The 22,798-nt window shown below is 37.0% G+C and overlaps 2 protein-coding genes and 1 pseudogene across 2 annotated transcripts; all 3 read left to right on the top strand.

Moving 5' to 3' along the window:
- The first annotated feature begins 1,635 nt into the window (after positions 1–1,635).
- LOC126623325 (L-ascorbate peroxidase 3-like) lies at positions 1,636–6,042 on the top strand. The gene is made up of 9 exons (XM_050292175.1): positions 1,636–1,880; positions 2,080–2,204; positions 3,401–3,450; positions 3,626–3,691; positions 3,789–3,837; positions 4,539–4,621; positions 4,712–4,791; positions 4,883–4,985; positions 5,639–6,042. Exons 1-9 carry the CDS (start codon positions 1,768–1,770, stop codon positions 5,834–5,836), a joined length of 867 nt encoding a protein of 288 aa, XP_050148132.1. The 5' UTR covers positions 1,636–1,767; the 3' UTR covers positions 5,837–6,042.
- Positions 6,043–6,658: 616 nt separating this feature from the next.
- On the top strand, positions 6,659–11,332 carry LOC126623324 (synaptotagmin-2-like). Its single transcript, XM_050292174.1, has 12 exons — positions 6,659–7,011; positions 7,855–7,953; positions 8,041–8,091; positions 8,183–8,306; positions 8,513–8,631; positions 8,745–8,846; positions 9,258–9,332; positions 9,463–9,539; positions 9,630–9,876; positions 10,080–10,430; positions 10,583–10,714; positions 10,954–11,332. Exons 1-12 carry the CDS (start codon positions 6,901–6,903, stop codon positions 11,083–11,085), a joined length of 1,620 nt encoding a protein of 539 aa, XP_050148131.1. The 5' UTR covers positions 6,659–6,900; the 3' UTR covers positions 11,086–11,332.
- A 2,156-nt stretch (positions 11,333–13,488) lies between these two features.
- On the top strand, positions 13,489–21,411 carry LOC126623326 (L-ascorbate peroxidase 3-like; annotated as a pseudogene).
- Positions 21,412–22,798: the final 1,387 nt, after the last annotated feature.

Raw genomic sequence — 22,798 nt, 5'->3', positions numbered from 1 at the left:
TATGACCCATTTCTGTGTTTGTACATTTTTATGATATTCCTTCTTCAATGTTCTGGTTTAGTTGTATGCTCTGAACACGTTCCACAATTGCATATTCATTATAATTAAATTTACGAGTTTTATTTATGTTCGTTCTTTCTTCATAGTTCTCATGCATGTAAGTATGGCTTCGTCACCTTCGGGTGTCGGCCAGCACGTGCCTACCCTGGTGTTTGGAGGATATCGGGGTCGAGCATGTCATATATGACATTTCCCTTGGAGAACACCTTGATGTCTTTTAGTGATTTATATGACACGAGTGCACTATTACAATGATGTTTTATGTTATGTAAGTTTTTTGGTGGGTGAAATCTAGTCGAAATTGCCAATGATCTCTGGCGATAGGAGAATGAGGTTGATTTGAGGTATTGTTAAATCTAGATTGGACTGCCTACATATCTCTGGGAAAGGAGAATCAAACCACATGTATAATTCTAAGAAAGAATGGTTTGATATGCAAGACATCATGTACCATCCTTGACTAAAAGCCTATCACTGGTCGTTAAGGAGATGAGTTCTACATGGAAGTGTCTTTGCAGAGACGGCAATGTGTATGCATGATGAGCCTACGTAGGCATAGAGAGAATATGTGTGTCGTAGTCTTATAGAGAATATCAAACTTGAGAGAGATGAACATAGAAAGGTTGAGAGAAATGTCCTCTGATAAATACCAGGCTAGATTATTTATAAAGATATTGAGAATTCTTGTAGAGAAAGGAATCCCAATTAAATCGGGAGTCTATATAGGAGAGAATCTAGGACATATATCCAATTATTCTAGGATTATGACTACGCTGCCTATCCCCAAGATATCCTAATTTGACTTGAATTAGAGTTTCCTTACTTGAGAGACAAGTCATATCTTCAATGGGCATAAGCCTAGCCTACTAGACTAAGGTTATTGGACTACGCTTTAGGGCTATGGGTCTTCCGGTCCTTCTTGCCACCCGAGGTGTCACATGTCATGGTCTCAGACAATAATAGTCTCATAATTTCTCCTAACTATGCTTCTGAGAGAGGGCTCCACTTTGAAGATGAATAGTTACCAACAGATCATGAGTGAATCATCCCATAATAACTTTTGTGTAATGCGTAACAAAACAACCTTCAAACTGTTTGCTTGATTTGGAGCTAGCCAACTTCCGCAAGTGCTGCTTGCTTGTTTCTCAAAGATATGATCTTTAGGATTTCGACCCATATTGTGAACCTTTGGTCGGAGTTCCAGATACATAACTGAAAAGCTGGATGCGAGGAAGAACGCGCTTCTATATTCTTAGAAGGACTTAGATACCTTAAGAAATATTTTGCTAAGTTTATTTTACTTAAGTCAATAAACTTGTTAGAGTAAAACACTTGGAACTTTTCATCCTTTGCTTCTTTATCCCAAATTATAGTTTAATCCTTCAATCTTTCTGAAGTAAACTAACTTCGAAATGAGAAGCACTGGTGCAAAACACGGGTTAGTTTGTAGACCCGTGACGGGAGTTATCCAAGAAATGGTAAATTAATTGAACTCGAATTTTCTAATCCTGAGAATGGTGAAATGACAATTATGACCTTGTGAGCACGGTCAGTACAACTCCTCGTTTGCTGGGCCTTCCGTTCTCGCTCTCTACCCCCCCCTCTCTCTCTCTCTCTCTCAAAACCGCATTTGTCCAGTCGCACTATCACAATCATCGTCCTCTCTCTTCGGCCCGAGTCACAGTCGAGCACTCACTTCCGGTTCCGATGACGTCGCCGCTCGTTGACAAAGAGTACCTCAAAGAAATCGACAAGGCTCGCCGCGATCTCCGCGCTCTCATTTACAGCCGAAGCTGCGCTCCGATCATGCTCCGCTTGGCGTAAGCTCTCTCTCTCTCTCTCTCTTTTTCTGTTTGTTTCCCGATCGATAAAATTTTCGATAAATGAAAAATCCGAATCCGTTTCTTGCGTTTTCTCAGTAGCCAAACATAACTATCGCAGCATTTGCATTGCATGTCATTGTTTGTATCGAATCTATTGGAGTTATGATTGATTGTTTTTGGAGGTGTGAATTTGTAGGTGGCACGATGCTGGGACCTACGATGCCAAGACGAAGACGGGTGGGCCGAATGGTTCGATTCGGAACGAGGAGGAGTACTCTCATGGTTCCAATAATGGTTTGAAGAAGGCTATTGATTTTTGTGGTATGTTCATTTCTGCTGTTTCGTATCGTCAATCGGTATTCAATTTTCTAAACTTGATCAGTTGATCTTGTAGCTGTAAAAAAAAAAAAATTCAGTAATTCATTTAAACAACATGCAATTCTGTATATGAGAAGCGAGAATCAAGATGATTGTAATTTTTTTTGTCATATGACATGCTATGCAAGCTTTAATGGTTCGTTGGCTGTTTATATGAGTTTATCGGTGCTACAATTGGTCTTTGTTTGCAATTCAGATAGCGGAAGTCCTTAATGCCAAGCATTTAACGAATTTAGATGGTTTTACGGTCTTGTATATGCAACTCAAGACAATGTGCATACTGCATGCTTGTGTTTGCTTCGGTTTCTCATTTTTAAATGAAACTGATAAGAAAACTGTAATGAAATCATAGTAAGCAACCGTGTATTAAAGTTGTCATTATGTAGCATATTAGGTTGTCTCCAAGGTGCCTTACATGTTTCAATATATATGTAACTACAGTGTCATTCGTTTGTCCATTATACAAAAATTGTATGATCATTAACTCTACAAGGGTAAACTGCCATTTGATCCCTTGAACTATTACTCCAGTTGAAATTGACCCCCTGAACTATTTTTTGGGTGAATTAACCCTTGAATTATTTGAAATCAGCCAATTGACCCCTTATCGGTAGATTCAATCCACTATTTCGTCAAATTCAAAGGAAAATTAGTCTTTTCTTCATCAATTCTTACTTGTCAACTATAACCACCAATGAACTTATGACATTTGAAAACAAAATAATTTGTAATGACAATTTGATATGGTCCGTTATGTAAATGTTTGGTTTTTATATGTTTTCTCATTATTCTATATGTTTTTGAATTATTCTACGTCCTTGTGTCAAAATTTTATCGGTGGTTATAGCTGACAAGTAATAATTGATGACGAAATGACTAATTTGCCATTGAATTTGACGGAATTGATTCCGCAATCTAACGGCAAGGGGTTAATTGACTGATTTTAATTAGTTCAAGGGGTTAATTTACCAAAAAAACAGTTTAGGGCGTCAATATCAACTGGGGTGATAGTTCAGTGGGTCAAACCGCAATTTACCCAATCTACAAAGAGTACATACAAATAATGCATTTGAGAGTCATGCTTTTAAATGGATATACAATTCGGGGTATTGTTGACTGGTGCTTCTCTTTTATGTCAGAGGAAGTGAAGTCGAAGCATCCAAGGATTACATATGCAGACCTATACCAGGTGATTATAGTTCTGAAAGATTTACTCAGCCTGTAATATAATTGTAGTTCATCAAATTATTTGCAAATGAAGAGGTTTTACAAAGATCACCACAGTTTTTCCTTAATGTGTCGAAGATAGCATGGATTCTTCAATGAAAGTAGTGATTAAGGGGCATGATTACTTGTATTTTCAGCTTGCGGGTGTTGTTGCAGTTGAGGTCACTGGAGGCCCTGTCATTGATTTTTCTTCAGGCAGGAAGGTATGTTGTGGTCAGTGATCACTTATTTCAAGAAACATAGCAAGTTTCCTTATCATTACTTTCAAGTTTTCATCTGCTTTTTTGTACTTTTTCATAGGATTCTAAAATTTCTCCTAAGGAAGGACGACTTCCAGATGCTAAACGAGGTTTATTCCAATACCTTAGATATCTTCTTCAATATTTAATTTTCCCAATTTTTATATTTCTTATATGGTTGCATTTTAATTGGATTATAATTCATAAATTGTATGCATTTACATAGCAGAGACTAAGAAGTTTCTGGTTAGAGTAGATGAACAGTTTTCTAATAACATCTCTGTTATATTTTGGCATTAATGATTTATGTGTAGCAAACTTCTAAGTTTATAAGAGTCAGAAATACTTGTTGAGCAGCTTTGTATCCATGTCAGGATGTGTAACATGCTAACATGGTACATGTCCTCAATATGTCGTTCTCGGTGTTGGTTGCAAGCTCTTAATGCAAATAGTTGTAGTCATTAGCGTGCACAGATTTCCCGTAGAGCTCAACAAGGCCACGGAAACAACTGAGGCTTTCCAGCTTTTTTTTTTAACATGACTCATTTTTGTTGTCACACCACTAATATATTCTCTTAAGTTCAGATTGGTTTGCATGGTGGGATTCCTCTGTTATTCCATGGAATTTCTATAACTTGCTCCATGTTAAAACTCAACCCACTCCTTCCCATCTTCGAGCTTTGTTAATGTGTTAAGAATGCTGGAGATGTATAAGAAGTTGGCATACTTTGCTTGTTTGGGAGATGAATTTTTTGTTGTTCATTAAAAGAAGTTTAATTTCTTGTCAGTGTCTTTTATGTTTTGATAATAGGTGCACCACATTTGAGGGAAAAGTTTTATAGAATGGGGCTGTCTGACAAGGATATTGTTGCACTATCTGGGGGTCATACACTGGTAATTCTTCCTCCTTAATGCATCTATATACGGTCTTCTTTGGTATTATATAGACATGTTTACTCTGCTTCATTTGCTCTGGTCTTGTAGGGAAGGGCACATCCAGACAGATCTGGTTTTGATGGTCCTTGGACTAAGGAACCTCTGCAGTTTGATAACTCATACTTTGTGTAAGACTTGAAAAATTGGTGAAAATTTATCAATTTATGTCATTATGCTTGCACGTGGATATGAACATTTGTTGCTACTCATTGTTGACAGTGAACTGTTGAACGAGGAGTCCGAGGGGTTGTTGAAACTTCCGACAGATGCAGCTTTAGTGGAGGATCCTGAGTTCCGTAAATATGTTGATCTGTATGCAAAGGTAATTTGGGTTTGGGCTTGTTTCAGTCCTATTTTTCTGATAAATAGTGTTGGGTTATTTATCACTGCTTGATTATATTTACATACTTACACTGTTTGTTTAGAGCTACTTTAATATTGTCGATTGACACTAATTTAAAAAATAATCAAATGTGGCTCACCCATGTTCTGGTGGTGCGTAATTTGATCACCCCTGACCTGCCAACCACTTGGAAAAATGCTAGATTTAGGTTGAGTTGTTTATAAGATGGTTTACTTTATTAGATCTTAATTTCTTATAAGCCCTTGTAAATTGTAAGCAATCCAATAAAAACAGGTTTCGTCGGGATTGAAAATGGAGCTTACTCAAGTAAACCATCTCCCCTTTTCTTCTTCAATTTGGGCTAGCCTTTTCTCTGAATTGATATTAACCGATATTGGGTTAAACCAGGCTCATTATTAAGCAGTAACAGAACACCTCTTCTGGCATCATGGCCACTTAAAAGCTGAGGCTAATAGGGTTAAGTTTTACATTTTGCAGCGGATACCGAACCCCAATTTTGTGTTTGGTTGGAGTGATTGAACTTTATAAAATTAGCTATCGTTGTGGGTTTATTTATGCTTTTTTTATTTGACATTCTTTTTCTTACTTTTGCTAAATTTGGCGTATGACAGGATGCGGAAGCATTTTTTAGAGATTATGCTGAATCGCATAAGAAACTTTCAGAGCTCGGGTTTACTCCAAACCCCACTTCCTCAAAGACAACTGCTAAGGACAGCACCATACTGGCACAAGGAGCGGTAGGAGTCGCGGTTGCTGCTGTTGTTGTGAGCCTAGGCTACTTGTATGAAGCTCACAAAAGAGCCAAGTAGAGTCCTAGAAGTTGTCGACTTGCTGAACTGATTACCTCGATCTTCCTTTTTCTTTCCGGCTGGAGATTACCTTGATCCCTTATGAATAATTGCCACAGGCGAACATAGTGACATGAACATTTACTACCTCTCTTTCATATACTCTCTTAAAAGTTTCTTTTGCTGTTGCTTTTGCAAATATCAAAGAACATGAATTTCTAACGAAAGCTGACCGCACGATGAACGATGAATGATTATGATGAATTGATCTTAGAATCATCGCAAAGAGGATCCGGAGAGGACACTCATCTGTTTTTTTTTTTTTTTTTTTTTTTTTTTTGTAACGAACGATAGATTTTGTTAGATTAGGTGTTAGATTAGTCATCGACGAGATTTGAACTTACGTACTCATGCAATGACTTAACATTTTTCTACCACTATGATAAAAGGGCCACTTCGTTGGATATTTCCTGTTCATCTATGTCCAATCTTTCGATGTTCAGGTGGAGGTGATCCTCACATTCTTGTACTCTGACAAAATATCACCAGTTTTCGTTTATATTTGTTATATTTTAGGGATTTTTGGTTTTGGGTGTTGCTTATTAATCTAACGTCGTCATGCAATGATTTAATCCTTTTTATTGGAGATAATAAAAAAAGCATAGTTTCTTTTTTATTAATTTCAATATTTTAAACCTTTGTTTTTTTTAAATATCCGGTCATATTAAAAAAATGTGCGCATTTGCCGGCTGGTAGGCGAGGCGTCCGTCCGACGTAAGACGTAGGCTCATGTGCTCATGTGAGGCTAGGCACTTTTATATATAATTATATAATTAGATTATAATTTGTCCACGGCTTCTCAAAGAACGGTGGATTATTCTATTCAATCGCAAATTTTAATCTAACGAATCAAGACCAAGTCCTTCCCCTCGTGCTTTACAAAATGGAATGCAAACTAAACAATTTCAATATTCAAAGATTACGTAATTAGGCGATGTTAATACAGTGATTAACTGATCTGAAAAGCTGGAAGACATAGAGATTAGCGCAAGAAAATCGTGATTTGGGTTTGGTTAATTGAACAAATGGGGTTCTTCAGTACGATTTTTGGGCTCTGCGGATTCGGACTCGGGATTTCAATTGGCCTCGTAGCTGGATATTTCCTGTTCATCTATGTCCAATCTTCTGATGTTCAGGTGGTCCTCTCTTTCCATTCCTGTTTTCTGTTTTCTGATATATATAATATAATATCGTCATTTTTCGTTTATATTTGTTTATATTTTTGGAATTTTTTTTGTTTTGGGTTTTGATTATTCCTCAACATGTAATGTGATTTGTTCTTATCTTCTTTGATTGCTCTGGGTTTCCTTATTTTCTTCATCCGTGTAAATGGGTTTTGATTAATATGTTGTGGGATTTCTTCATTTAATCATGATGTGCGGGAGTCAAATTCAGAGATGACATTGATCGATTTTTAAATTGAGGGATCAAACTGATAAGTTAGGTCAATTTCTAGGACACCTTTGGTAAAATCCTAATATAATATGTGTACATGTGTGTGTATGTCGATACATACATATATATAGATACTATATTATATGTATGTGTATACAGTGAGTGTGTGTTGCAGCATTGCTATCTGCATTTTTTTTATATAGTATTTTGGTAAAAAATAAATATCTTCTGGATTTAGATGCTGATGTAGTTGGAGAGATTTTTAAATTTAGCTTGACTTTCATGAAACAAGCAGTATAGGTGCTCTGTGTTCTTTGTTTTTTTTTGGTCAATAGGTGCTCTGTGTCCAGCATTGCTAAAGTATCAACTCAGTACTACACGAATGTGTCCATTTATTAAATTATCGACTCACTGTTTTTGTTTGGTTTAAAGTAACTTTTACTAGATTATAACTGTAGATAAAGAAAAGATTGGAACAAACGAGAAAAGAAGTTGATGCACAGTGTTTGTTGCCTATTTGTGGAAAAATATGACATGTCTATCTTTGTTTGTGTAACTCTAATAGTTTGAATTGTGTTTGTCAGAATCCTGAAATTCGTCCCTTGGTTGATCAAGATACGGAGACATTGCAGCGTATGCTGCCCGAGATACCTCAGTGGGTGAAAAATCCAGACTACGATCGTGTCAGTAACTATTCTTTCATAATGTTAAATAGCATGGTGTTATAGCATTTAAATTCTCTTTGACATTTTCTTTTTTCCCATGTGAAGCTTGACTGGCTAAACAGATTTCTTGAATATATGTGGCCGTATCTGGACAAGGTGCTTGAAACTTATATAGCTCCTTTGCTTTTCTCATATAATCTTGACTTTTTATTGATGCTTCATGGCTTTCTGTTTTATTCTTCTATAGGCAATCTGCAAGACTGCAAAAGAAATTGCAAAGCCCATAATTGCTAAGGAAATTCCAAATTACAAGATTGAATCTGTTGAGTTTGAAACACTGACTTTAGGTTCCTTACCACCGACTTTCCAAGGTTCGTTAACTTGATATTCCACTTTAGAGGTTCTCTATCACAAACACCTCATCAGAGAGTTATTAGGAACTTCCATTCCAGCTTTGGCAGTTCACTGTCTTCTTGAACTCTATATGTGCGTGTGTGTATACATACACACACACATATTATGTAAAAAGTGTTTTCCAAACATCACATTCATTTTTTTTGCATCTTATTGGTTTTAGGCATGAAAGTTTATGTCACTGATGAGAAAGAGTTGATTATGGAACCCTCCATAAAATGGGCTGGAAACCCTAATGTCCTTGTTGCTGCTAAAGCATTTGGAATGAAAGCAACCGTTCAGGTTTTCTGTTCTGTGCTAGGAATATGTTCTACTGTTAATTTTTTTGTGTCCTTGAATTGAGGCAGGGAGATAGTATTGCTTCTATTAATGTTGTACTGTTTGCTTCACTTCAGGTACTGGATTTACAAGTTTTTGTTGCACCACGTATCACTTTGAAGCCGTTGGTTCCAAGCTTTCCTTGTTTCGCACAAATAAACGTGTCTCTCATGGATAAGGTTTGTGTTTTGGTGAAGTAAAAATTTAATTGTGGTGTCGTACTGGCCCTTTGGGTCTTAATAACATAGAACTATATATGTACATATCTTGTTTTCAAGGAAGTTGCCATTGTTTTCTTCGTGATGGCTACAGTATTGTAACCACAACTACATAGTTCTATTCTATTATGATGTCGAAGCTCCTCTTTATTTTACAAGTTTTACGGTACACACATTACAATGTTCATTTTTTGGAAGTCCAGATCAAGCCTGATTATGTATATTCAGGATTGTCTTTCGTCAAGAATATATTCTTTGTTGAATCTGTTTGGTGTTTTCCTTATGATTTTCCATAAGAGCTTATGTAGATCTTATGCTTTCCAGTGCTAATTCTTCAATCTTTTCCGTGATTATTTTCTTGTGGTTTTGCAGCCTTATGTTGATTTCGGATTAAAGCTTTTGGGCGCTGATCTTATGTCAATACCTGGCCTTTATAGATTCGTCCAGGTAGAATGTCAATGTCTTTCTCTGTTTCTGTTCTTTGCACATATGTGATCAACTTATTCTTAATCATGGTGTTATGCTTATCAGTTTCATAATAGTAGTTTTAACAGTGTTAGAAACGGTTTTTCTGCAGGAGCTAATCAAAGATCAGGTTGCTAACATGTATCTGTGGCCCAAAACTCTCGAAGTGCCAATAATGGACCCAGCAAAGTACGTCTCTATATTTGTCTGAAATTTATTGTGACTTACATACTTTTTGTTTCTTTGAGTTTTGGCTGACAAAGTTATTCGATGTTGCAGAGCCTTTAACCGGCCTGTAGGAATGCTCCATGTGAAGGTTCTGAGGGCAATGAAGTTGAAAAAGAAGGATCTTCTTGGTGCTTCAGACCCTTATGTGAAATTAAAGCTCACCGAGAACAATATGCCTTCAAAGAAGACCACTGTCAAGCACAAGAACCTGAATCCTGAATGGAATGAGGAATTTAACTTGGTTGTTAAAGATCCAGAGTCTCAGGCTTTAGAACTTCTTGTTTACGACTGGGAGAAGGTATGGTATACCAGTTTACCATCGAAAGTCATATTGTATGTTATCGCACTTAAGAATGGGCAAAACAAAACAAACTTGAAAATCGAAAACAAAATAATCAAGACAAATAACACCAAGAATTAATGTGGTTTGGCTATTTGCCTACGTCCGCGGGGCATCAACAACAAAATCTTTCACTATATGATGCATTTTACCTTGTGTAGGTGGGCAAACATGATAAAATGGGTATGAATGTAGTACCTATGAAAGATCTACCCCACAATGAGCCAAAAGTTATGACTCTCGACCTCCTTAAAAACATGGACTTGAATGATGCCACAAATGAGAAGCAGCGGGGGCAGCTTGAAGTGGAATTGCATTATAAACCTTTCAAAGAGGAGGACATGCAAAAAGGATTTGATGAAACACTGACAGTACAGAAAGCTCCTGAGGGAACGCCACCTGGTGGAGGTTTGCTTGTTGTTGTAGTTCATGAAGGTCAAGATCTTGAAGGAAAGCACCACTGTAATCCGTCTGTAAGACTTATTTTCAGAGGGGAGGAAAAGAGAACCAAGGTATGAGAGCACCATCTTTATGTTTATCAGTTATCATACACAGACACATACACTTGAGAATGTATGCATCTTGGAGTCGTAGAAAATGCCCAAAGTCTGCGATTTTAAGATTGTTTCTTGTTATGTTTATCAATTTCCTTTGAGCTGTGCAGGTACTAAAGAAAAGCAGAGATCCAAGATGGGCAGAGGATTTTCAGTTCATGTGTGAGGAACCTCCTACTAATGACAAACTACATGTGGAGGTTGTCAGCACCTCGTCGAGGATGGGCCTTCTGCATGGAAAGGTGCGAATCACGTCTCATTTTTGCTTAGTATGCAAATTGACACCCATCCTGGATAATGTTGTGTATACCTTCTATGTCAAGCAACTGCACTCCGTTTAAACACACAGTATCCTGTCCTGCACTCAACTTTCTATCCAAAAGAACTTGCAGTTTTCCTTTCGGATGCTATGAAAAATTCTTTCCGCATCCTTGTTTTGTTTATATTATCTGACGAAATCATTCGTATTTTGTGGAATCAGGAATCTCTGGGATATGTTCAAATCACTCTTACGGATGTCGTTTCAAACAAGCGAATCAATCAGAAATACCATCTTATAGACTCGAAGAATGGTCAAGTGCAGATTGAGCTGCAATGGAGAACTGTTGAATGAGCTCATAAGTTCATTTTTCTTCTTAATTTTGTTACACCCGGAAACCGTTCCATTGATTAAATTGATACAGGTTGAGTCCATAGCATAATACATACGACGGTGAGATGGAATTTCTATGCTCAATTTTCGTCAAACGATATCGATTTTTTTGGTGATCATGTACATGATCGTTGTAATGATCTTTCAACGAATCTTATTACAAAGTGAAATCCTTGATAATATCCATTTAATGGGTTGGCATTGCTCACACTGGGTTGAAATTAGCTTGATTTTAAAGTTTTATGTATTCCAATATAATAATGATATATTATTAGAGAAATGAAAATTAGTTAGAGTTAACATGATTACAAGTTCGCTGCACTCCAATTTGATAAAAAGAATATTAGGGAAATCAAAACTGAATAAAGATTATGACTTTAAATAGTGATATTTTACTTTAATCTGATGTGGGGGTGGGGCGCGTATGGTACATAGGGTTTGATGGATTTTATTCGACTCTCAAATTCAAGTGCATTCAATATAAATTTTTACCAAAAACATTAGGAGGCAGACAGTTGATGGAGAGTCATACTTTTGAGAGAGTCTTCTTAGCATTTCTTTAGATTTTTAAAGAGTCAACAAACGTCATATAAACTTTTATGACTTCTAAGAAGTCATAAAAATCTTGTGGTATTTAATTATGAGTTTTTGTGAGTCTTTAAAACTTACGAGTATTAAAATTTTCACTTATTTTAAAGTATTTTAAAAGGTCATGGATTTTTTTAGGGATTTTTCGTATTTTTATAGTAAGTTTTTTGTCATAAAAAACCCAACCTTTTCACCTAAGATTTTGATGAATTTCATTTTTCTCAATTCTCTAATGCTATACTCTACCATCCATCATATTACAATGACTATCATTAATCACTTCCACCCACCTTACCATGACCATCTCCCCCACCCAATCACCACTGCCCCCATCCCTACCCCCACCACCTAGCCACCACAATTATAACCCTACTATTATCACCGCCACCAAAGGCAGCAACTTTACTACTATCATCTTGGTGACAATCACCACATGACACTTCCACTACCATCGTTTCCACGATCATTTTTTAAGACCACTTTATCATGGTTATGATCACCATTTCAATAATGAAAACTTCAAAATAATAATAATTATTATTAACTTGTTCTTTTTGGCAGCATTTTGAGTAACTCCTCAACCATGAGTTCCACTTGAGGAAGTAGGGACCGCGGTAGCTGCTGAATCTTCTACTGGTACATGGACAATTGTCGACGGATGCTCCTATTACACTCGTAGTCTCTAAAGGATGAGAACCAACTATGTAGCATCTACATCAAGAATTCAAGTATTGTATACGTCATTTGTCCGATCCTTTGTAGGAACTAGCCGTAATAACGAACTTGCAAAATGAATCTCTTTAGCATAAAGAGCTTTGTTGTTCCTAACCCTGCTTCACTGGATAATACACATTCCAGTTGACCGACTAATTTGAATTGTTTTGTTCCGAAGCAAAGATATCCACAGGGCGGTTCGTCCTATTCAGATAATCACGATTCAATTTACAGATTGACCAAAATTTATTTTTTAATAAAATCGACTGAAATGAGAATCATTCTCTATACCATAGAAGGGAGAGGTAATAGTTATCCTTAAATATTAATCTGTATTGACTATAACTCTCAATGACCAAGAATTGGTAAGGGACTGGAGAATATATGAACTACCATAGAAAGATTTTTTTATTATAAATTGTTCATTTAATTAATTTCAAATAAGTCATATCTTGCTCAGACTGCTTGACAATCACATTATTTAAAAAAACATTCTAGCATTGAACTCTCTAGAATTCAACAGAAGTCTATGGAATTTGTAGAATATATAATAGTGAGTAATTCTATCACAGTCTATCACATTAAAAACTCAATAAAATGTCCGCATAAATCTCAATACACTACATCCCTAAATTGCAAATAGAAGAATTAGAATTTTGAAAAATTAATTGAACTTTAATATATTAGTTTAACTAACAGATAATATTAGGAAGACAAAAGTTTTAAACTAAACTTTATTTACCAAACAATGTGGATGTTGATGAATGGAATATTATTTAAGTATTTATCAACGTGCTTATTTCCTATTTGTGATATGTCATTTGTTTTACAAATTTTGTTTAAAACTTTGATCTCCAAAGCATTATTCTTAAACCGAATCAAGGTATCCTACAATTATTCTGGGAATGGCGAAATGACCATTATGACCTTGTGAGCAGTTTCAGTGCAGTCTCCTCATTTACTGGGTCTTTCGCTCTCGCGCGCTCTCTAAACCTCATTTGCACAGTTGCACTATCAGTCTCATCGCCCTCTCTCTTCGCTCCGAGTCACAATCGAGAGCACCCACTTCCGGTTCCGATGACGTCGCCGCTCGTTGACAAAGAGTACCTCAAAGAAATCGACATGGCTCCAAGGCTCGACGCGATCTCCGCGCTCTCATTTACAGCCGAAGTTGCGCTCCGATCATGCTCCGCTGGGCGTATGCTCTCTCTCTCTCTGTTTGTTTCCCGATGAAATTTTCGATAAATGAAATATCCAAATCCGTTTCTTGCATTTTCTCAGTAGCCAATCATAACTATCACAGCATTTGCGTTGCATGTCCTTGTTTGTATCGATTTTGTTGGAGTTACGATTCATTGTTTTTGGAGGTGTGAATTTGTAGGTGGCACGGTGGTGGGACCTACGATGCCAAGACGAAGACGGGTGGGCCGAATGGGTCGATTCGGAAAGAGGAAGAGTACTATCATGGTTCTATTTGATAAAATGATTTCATTTATTCGACTGAATAAAGTTATGCTTTGAGTATATATATACAAGTATATTGTAACCACTAAGGTGAGTAAACTATAACTAACTAACAGATACTTAATCACTAAGTAATATCCCTAGATAGTGTAGTTACAATATTACCCTTTATATCTCCCCTCAAACAAAACCGGGGAACCCGAAGTTGAAATTTGCCACGAAGAAAATGAAATCGGGATTTTGACAGAGACTTTGTGCAAATATCAGCAACCTGATCTTGGGTACAAACAAAATGCACAGAGATCTTACGAGCTAAGACTTTCTTGCAAATGTAATGATAATCTATTTCCACATGCTTGGTCCAGGCATGAAATATAGGATCTTAGCAAGAGATATTGTAGAAATATTGTCACACCAAATTTGAGGAGTGTGAGGCAAACAATAACCAATGTCTAGTAACAACTGACAGACCCAAGTGATTTCAGAAGCAGTGTTGGCAAGAGAGCAATATTCTGCCTCTGTTGAAGATCGAGCAACGGTGGGTTGCTTCTTTGCACTCCAGCTAATCAAGGAATTGCCCAGAAAAACACAATATCCTCCAATAGATCGACGATCAAGGGCACAGCCAGCCCAATTAGCATCTAAGAATGTAGTGAGTGTGGGAGGTGTAGAACTTTTGGAAAATCATATCAATGGAGCCCTTAAGATATCGAAGAATGCGCTTGACCGCTTGAAAATGGGAAATTCTGGGTTGATGCATATATTGATAGACAAGATTCACTGCAAAATTGAGATCCGGTCGTGTTCATGTAAGGTATTGAAGTGCACCAACCAAGGATCGATACTCAGAGATATTATCACACAAAGGGGAGTCATGATCAAGCTTAGAAGTGCTAAAAGGTGTGGTACAGGGTTTAGCACCAGTCATGTTGGCTTTGGAAAGTAGATCCACAATATATTTGGTCTGAGATATGAAAATACTAGAAGATGAGCGTTTGACAGACCAAGAAAATAAAGAGGTCCGAGATCTTTAATGGGAAACATGGAGCTAAGTTGATGAATAACCTTTCGATATTCAGCAGAATTGGGTCCAGTGACTAAAATGTCATTAACATACACTAAAATGAACACCACAGCAGAGTTGGAAACCTTTTTAATGAACAATGAATGATCATTGAAAGAGCCGTGAAAACCAAGTGACTGAAGAGCACCATGAAGTTTCTCATACCAAGCTCTCGAAGCTTGTTTCAAACCATATAAGGATTTGTGCAAGTGACAGACATGAGATGGTTGTGTAGAATCTTCAAAACTACGAGGCTGATGCATGAAAACAGATTCAGTAAGTGTCCCATGTAGAAAGGCATTGCTGACATCGAGTTGGTTTAAATACCAATCATACTGAGCCGCAAGGGTGAGAAGAATTCGAATAGTAACGGGTTTTGCTACCGGATTGAAAGTCTTTGTGTAATATAAACCTTCTTGTTGATTGAATCCCTTGGCCACAAGGCGAGCCTCATACCAATCAATAGTACCATCTGGCTTTCTTTTAATTCGGAACACCCACTTGCAGCCTACAATGTTCTGAGATGTAGATTTGGGAACAAGAGACCATGTGCCAGTGTTGATGAGGGCATTGACTTCTTCTTGCATAGCTTGACGCTAATGAGAAGACTTTGAAGCTTGGAGATATGTAGTAGGTATATAATCAGGAGATAGATGAGATGGGAGAGGGTGTTTAGTGGCAGTGAGTGCCCGTGGCTTGAAAATGCCAGATTTTGATCGTGTTTGCATGGAATGAGTATTGAGAGAGGGAATGAGAGAAGGTTATGCAACTTCCATAGAAGAATGAGAAGATGAGAGTATGGAAGAAGACAAAATATGGTTAGGTGAGATAGGATTCTGAGAAGAGGTAGACAGGGTAGATGGAGGTGTAGGTGTAGATGAAGATGAAGGTGTATGTGTAGGAAGTTTAAAAGTAAGAGTGGAGGGAATAGGAGATCCGGAAGAGGAATGTGAGATTGAAGATTGAGAAGATGAAATATAGTGAAATGGGAAATGAGACTCATTAAAGATAACATGCCGAGAGATGTATAACTTGTTGGTGGCAGGATCAAGGCACCTATAGCCCTTATGATTCAGACTGTAACCAAGAAATACACAAGCTTTACTCTGAGGATCCAACTTAGAAGAAGTGTAAGGCTTTAACCAAGGGAAACAAGCATAGCCGAAGACCTTCAAGAAATTGTAGTTAGGTACCCGATGATATAAAGATTCCCAAGGAGATGATCGTGATGCAGTTGGCATTTGGTTGATAAGATAAATGGCTGTGTGAAAAGCTTCAACCCAATAAGTATGAGGTAGCTTAGAAGCTGCTAGCATTGTCCGAGCTGTTTCAAATAAGTAGCGATGCTTGCGTTCTGCACATCCATTTTGTTCAGGAGTGTGAGGGCAAGTGAGTTGATGCTGAATACCATGTGTAGCTAAAAACTGTGAAAACTGAGTGTTCACATATTCACCACCAGAATCGGATCGTAAAGCAATGATCTTTGTACACAGAGAGGTTTCAACAAGAGATTTGTATTGCATAAAAGTGGATATTACGTCAGACTTGTACTTTAAATGATAGAACCAACAATAATGGGTAAAGTCATCAACAAAGATGACATAATATCTGAAACCTTGACAAGAAGCTATAGGTGACGGTCCCCAAACATTCGTGTGTACAAGTTTGAGTGGCTTGCTAGTTGTACAAACTGTAGAAGTAAAAGGAAGTCGAGAACATTTTCCTAGTGCACAATCTGAGCAAAAAGACTTAGTTGAATGAGATAAAACTGAAATACAAGACTGTGCTGCAAGTTTATCTATGATCTTGACTGAAGGATGACCCAATCTCTGGTGCCACACATCATTGGAAGCTTTAACAGATGCAGTGAGAGCATGCTGCTGATCAGGTGCAGAAGAAGAGAAATGAAAAGGATAGAAACCATGATGGACAAGTCCTTTAAAACGTATCCTCCCCGAAGAAAGATCCTTCACAGTGAAGTGAGTAGGATAAAGATGCATAGAACATTTGTTATTAATAAGAAATTGATTTGCAGAGAGAAGATTATGTTTTAATGCAGGAACATATAGTACTTTATTAAGCTGAAAAGTACTATCAAATGTGGTCAAAGTAGTAGAGCTAGAGTGAGTGATGGGCAAACCTTTGCCATCACCAATGTACACTTATTTTGGACCAGTATAGGCTTTAGGATTTTGCAAGGCTGCATAGGAGTTGGTCATATGAGATGTAGCGCCAGAGTCGATAATCCAAGATGGAGTGGATGATGGGGAATTGGCCACCATAGCTGAGTGAGAGGGTTTGCCACTATAAGCCGGATTCATGCGATGAAGGCAATCAGAGGCCTCATGATCGAATTGATGACAAATTTGACACGAATTCTTCTTGGTGTAAGATGAGAAATGTTGGCGGCCTCCACGATTGTAACGAAAGTTGGTATTGGTGGAACGATTGGTATTGCCACGAGAAGAAGATCAGCCACGATTATAATTGCGATCCATGCCACGACCTTGAGTATTAAAGGCAGAAGAAGATTGAGCAACAAAAGCCTGAGAATTAGGGTTGAGTGTTAGAATGGGAAGAATACCGGCAGAACTGTGGAGAGCCTGAAATGTAGAGGAGTCTGAGGTGGTTTTTCTTCGATTGACTAATTGTATCTCTTTGCTAAGCAACATACCATGCAGCTCATCAATAGTCGTAAATCCAAGACGGAATTGAATGGCATCAACGAACGAATCATACTCAAGGGGCAAACCATGTAGAGTGACAGAAAGCAAATCAGAATTGTCTACCAGAGAGCCGGCACTAGCAAGGGCATCAGCAATTGCCTCAATTTGCTGAAGATATTGAGCAGCAGTAGAATCACCCTTGGTAAGATTACGAAGATGAGATCGAAGCTCATGAATGTGAGACTGAAAAGCCGTGGCGAGGTGAGATTCCAACTTCGCCCAAAGTTCGTGAGCAGAATTCACACCAACCGTATAGGGAATTAGGGATTCAGAGAGGGTAGAATTGAGCCAGATGAGAATATTTTGATCATTCTCATACCACAAAACAAACTCAGGATTGAGAGTGCGATTTCCCAAAGAATCAAGAAATTGAGGCGACGCCACCATAGATCCATCAATGTGACCGGTGAGGTTGTAACGACGAAAAATCGGAGCAAATAGAGCACTCTAGGTCAAGTAATTTGTGGTGGTGAGCTTGATTGGCACCATAGATCCGATGTTTTGGATCGTGACAGAGACGGAATTAAGAGAATTAAGGTTTGGAGAGGCAGTTGGAACAGGATGAATAGGAGAAGCCGATTCCGACGAAGGAGACGCCATGGCTAAATTCGAGCAAGAGATCAAGAAACTTGAACAAGATCAAGAAATCGATCAAGAGATCAAGAGAATCGATCGAAGAAGAGATCGAACAAGGTAGGGAGAGAAGTGGGAGCGATGAGATCGAAGTCGTTAGACAGAGAAGGCAAGTGATACCATATTTGATAAAATGATTTCATTTATTCAACTGAATAAAGTTACACTTTGAGTATATATATATATATACAAGTATATTGTAACCACTAAGGTGAGTAAACTATAACTAACTAACAGATACTTAATCACTAAGTAATATCCCTAGATAGTGTAGTTACAATATTACCCAATATAGGTTCCAACAATGGCTTGAAGAAGGCTATTGATTTTTGTGGTATGTTCGTTTCTGCTGTTTCGTATCGTCAATCGTTATTCAATTTACTAAACTTGATCAGTTGATCTTATAGCTGTAAAAAAATCAGTAATTCATTTAAACATCATGCAAGCTTTATTGGTTCATTGGTTGTTTATATGAGTTTATTGGTGATAGTGAACATGCATCTCTTCTACAATTGGTCTTTGTTTGCAATTCAGATAGCGCAAGTCCTTAATGCCGAACATTTAACAAATTTAGATGGTTTTACGGTCTTGTATATGCAACTGAGAAGACAATGTGCATACTTGGGTTAGCCTCGGATTCTTATTTCTAAATGAAACTGATAAGGGAACTGTAATGAATTCATTAGTAAGCAACCGTGTATTAAAGTTGACATTATGTAGCATATTAGGTTGTCTCCAAGGTGCCTTACATGTTTCAATATATATGTAACTATAGTGTCATTCGTTTGGCCATTATACAAAATTGTATGATCATTACATCTACAAAGATTACGTACAAATAATGAATTGAGAGTCTTGCTTTTAAGACAGGTAGACAATGTATTTTGACCGGTGCTTCTCTTTTATGTCAGAGGAAGTGAAGTCTAAGCATCCAAGGATTACATATGCAGACCTATACCAGGTGATTATAGTTCTCTGAAAGATTTACTCAGCCTGTAATATAATTAGTTCATCAAATTATTAGCAAGTGAAGAGGTTTTAAATAGATCACCACAGTTTTTCCTAACTATGTCGGAGATAGCATAGTGATTAAGGGCATGATTACTTGTATTTTCAGCTTGCGGGTGTTATTGCAGTTGAGGTCACTGGAGGCCCCGTCATTGATTTTTCTTCAGGCAGGAAGGTATGTTGTGGTCAGTGATCACTTATTTCAAGAAACATGGCAAGTTTCCTTATCATTGCTTTCAAGTTTTCATCTGCTTTTTTGTACTTTTTCTTAGGATTCTAAAATTTCTCCTATGGAAGGACGACTTCCAGATGCTATACGAGGTTTATTCCAATACCTTAGATATCTTCTTCAATATTTAATTTTCCCAATTTTTATATTTCTGGTATGCTAGCATTTTAATTGGATTATAATTCATAAATTGTATCGTTTACATTTCAGAGACTAAGAAGTTTTCTGGTTAGACTACATGAAGAGTTTTCTAATAACATCTCTGTTATATTTTGGCATTGCCTTTTGCTTTCTGTAATTCAAATTTGTTACTCTTATAAATGTGTTGCTTTTAGTGGTTAATGTGTAGCAAACTCGTAAGTTATAAGAGTCAGAGATACTGGTTAAGCAGCTTTGTATCTATGTCAGGATGTGTAACATACTAACATGGTACATGTCTTAAATAGGTCGTTCTCGGTGTTGGCTACAAGTTCTTCATGCAAATAGTTCTAGTCATTAGTGTGCACAGGTTTCCTATGAGCTCAACCAAGCCACGAAAGCGACTGATGCCTACCCACCTCTTTTTTTGAATATTACTCATTTTTGTTGTCACACCACTAATATACTCTTAAGTTCAGATTGGTTTGCATGGTGGGATTCCTCTGTTTTTCCATGGAATTGCTATAAGTTGCTCCATTTTAAAACTCAACCCACTTCTCCCCATCTCCTAGCTTTGAAAGTGTATTAAGGCCATCTCCAACCGAGGGCTGGCCAGAGGGCTCCTTTTAGCCATATGGTCCTCCAAGATATTAATATTTTAATGAACAGTAAAGGGTCATATTTACCTCCGTCTCCAACCTAGGGTCAAAGGGCCATAGGGCTCGTTTTAGCCCTGTCATAAAAAACCGTCTCCAATCGAGGGCCAAACATAATTTATTATTTAAATCAACAACAACTTAAATTTAAAAACAACAACTTAAATTTAAAAACTACAACTTAAATTTGAAATAGAATGAAATGAGATAGTATGCAAGGGTGAAAATTATGTGAGAAATGATGTAGGAATGACTTAGGTATTTATAGAAGAAAAAAAAAGGTTTAAATTCATAACAAAAAAAAATGTAAGGCAACGACTAGCTTCAGTCAGCTAGCCTTTGTATTCAAAATTTTAAACTATTCATGTCGATAATAACTGACATGATTGCAATTCAAATTAACCGACACGATTCCGCCGAGTCAAACTGATTCTTGCGATGCCATTTATATTCAAATTACTATTCCTGTTGGTTATATTCGACAGGAAATCTGACACTTTTACACAAAATTCTGGCCAGCCCGGGGCTGGCTGGAAGGGGCCAGCCCTTTGGCTCTTTTAGATTTCGTCAGGCCCACGAGCCCTCTGGCCTAGCCCTCGGTTGGAGACGGTTTTCGGGCTATTTTCGGCCCTCTAGCCCTCTGGACCATTCGGTTGAAGATGGCCTAAGAATGCTGGAGATGAGAAGTTGGCATACTTTTCTTGTGTATCATTTTCAGTTAAATTGTTTGGGAGATGAGTTTTTTGTTGTTCATTAAAAGAAGTTTAATTTCTTGTCGGTGTCTTTTATGTTTTGATAATAGGTGCACCACATTTGAGGGAAAAGTTTTGTAGGATGGGGTTGTCTGACAAGAATATTGTTGCACTATCTAGGGATTATACTGGTAATTTTTCCACCTTGTTTGTATCTATATATGGTCTTCTTTGGTATTGGATAGACACATTTACTCTGCATCGTTTGCTCTGGTCTTATAGGGAAGGGCACATCCAGATAGATCTGGTATTGATAGTTCGTGGACTAAGGAACCTCTGCAGTTTGTAACTCATACTTTGTGTAAGACTTGAAAAATTTGTGAAAATCTATCATTTTATGTCATTATGCTTGCGTGTGGTTATGAACATTTGTTGCTACTCATTGTTGACATTGAACTGTTGAACGAGGAATCAGAGGGGTTGTTGAAACTTCTGACAGATGCAAGCTTTAGTGGAGGATCCTGAGTTCCGTAAATATGTTTATTTGTATGTAAAGGTAATTTGGGTGTAGGCTTGGTTCAGTCCTATTTTTCTTTTAATTAGTGTTGGGTTATTTATCATTGCTTTGATTATATTTACATACTTACGGTGTTTGTTTAGAGCTACTTTAATATTGTCGATTGACACCGATTTAATAATTCAAATGTGGCTCACCCATGTTCTGGTGTGCGTAATTGATCAACCCTGACCTGCCAACCACTCGAAAAATGCTAGATTTAGATTAAGCTGTTTATAAGATGGTTTACTTATGAGCTCTTAATTTCTTATAATCCTTGTGAGTTGTAAGCAATCTAATAAGAAATGGAGCTTTAATAAATAAAAAATGAGCTTTAATGAAAAATGCTTGGGCTATGGACAAGGACAAGCCCCAAAATTCTACTTGGATTGGATTACAAAGCCCAAAACACTCAAAAATAAGTTTTCAAAATTGCCCTTAACAAACAAAACAAAGCCCATTAACAATTTGAAACTAATTACACCCCTCTACCAATCGATTTTAATGAAACTGACAATTGCATAACTATAACTACCATTCTGATTTCTATAAAAACCAAACATCTTCCAAAACGCAAGAAATCTTCAATTTCAAGGAAGTAGACGAAAGTTCATCAATGGCAAAAGAATCGGCGATTAAAATCTCATAGCAACCACAAATTCCAAGCGAACAAGAGGTACTAAACTTATATCCTTGTTAACTTCTCAATTCCAAAATACAGTAATATGTATGTTTGCATGTTCGTGATTCTATAAACCTATCAATTCTTACTTAGAAAACACTACAAAATGATTAATTTTCTTTTTACTGCAATTTGATAATTACTTAACTTTTTTCGATAAAAAAATTTTGTGTGTTTCCTACTTTTCTTTAATTTCATATATAATGTATAATGTTGGGATAGTTCATGCAATACGGTGTGTTATTTTTTGTTATAATGTATAACTTTGGGATAGTTCAAGCAATATTGTGTGTTATTTTTGGTTCAATTCCACAACTAGTGTGGGTTATATTGTTCTAGTTCCAGAAATAGTGCTTATTTTGTTACCTCTCATAAATAATGGGGGGTTATTTTTTATCACTTTTACAAAATAGTGCAGGTTATTATGTTGTACTTTTGGAAATACTGTATGTTGGTTTTTTATTCTAGTTCGAGAAATTGTGTGCGTTATGTTAATTCATGATCACAAATAGTTTGGGATATTTT

The sequence above is a fragment of the Malus sylvestris genome, chromosome 5 (genome assembly GCF_916048215.2).
Source record: "Malus sylvestris chromosome 5, drMalSylv7.2, whole genome shotgun sequence".
NCBI classification, from domain to species: domain Eukaryota; kingdom Viridiplantae; phylum Streptophyta; class Magnoliopsida; order Rosales; family Rosaceae; genus Malus; species Malus sylvestris.
This window is presented reverse-complemented; position numbering and strand designations above follow the sequence as displayed.

Excerpts from the sequence above, each read along its gene's own strand:
- LOC126623325 (XM_050292175.1), top strand. The coding sequence starts at position 1,768 with ATGACGTCGCCGCTCGTTGACAAAGAGTACCTCAAAGAAATCGACAAG. Across the intron at positions 1,881-2,079 it reads CCGATCATGCTCCGCTTGGC|GTGGCACGATGCTGGGACCT; the intron begins GTAAGCTCTCTC and ends GTGAATTTGTAG. Across the intron at positions 3,451-3,625 it reads CATATGCAGACCTATACCAG|CTTGCGGGTGTTGTTGCAGT; the intron begins GTGATTATAGTT and ends TTGTATTTTCAG.
- LOC126623324 (XM_050292174.1), top strand. The coding sequence starts at position 6,901 with ATGGGGTTCTTCAGTACGATTTTTGGGCTCTGCGGATTCGGACTCGGG. Across the intron at positions 8,307-8,512 it reads CTTACCACCGACTTTCCAAG|GCATGAAAGTTTATGTCACT; the intron begins GTTCGTTAACTT and ends TATTGGTTTTAG. Across the intron at positions 8,847-9,257 it reads ACGTGTCTCTCATGGATAAG|CCTTATGTTGATTTCGGATT; the intron begins GTTTGTGTTTTG and ends GTGGTTTTGCAG.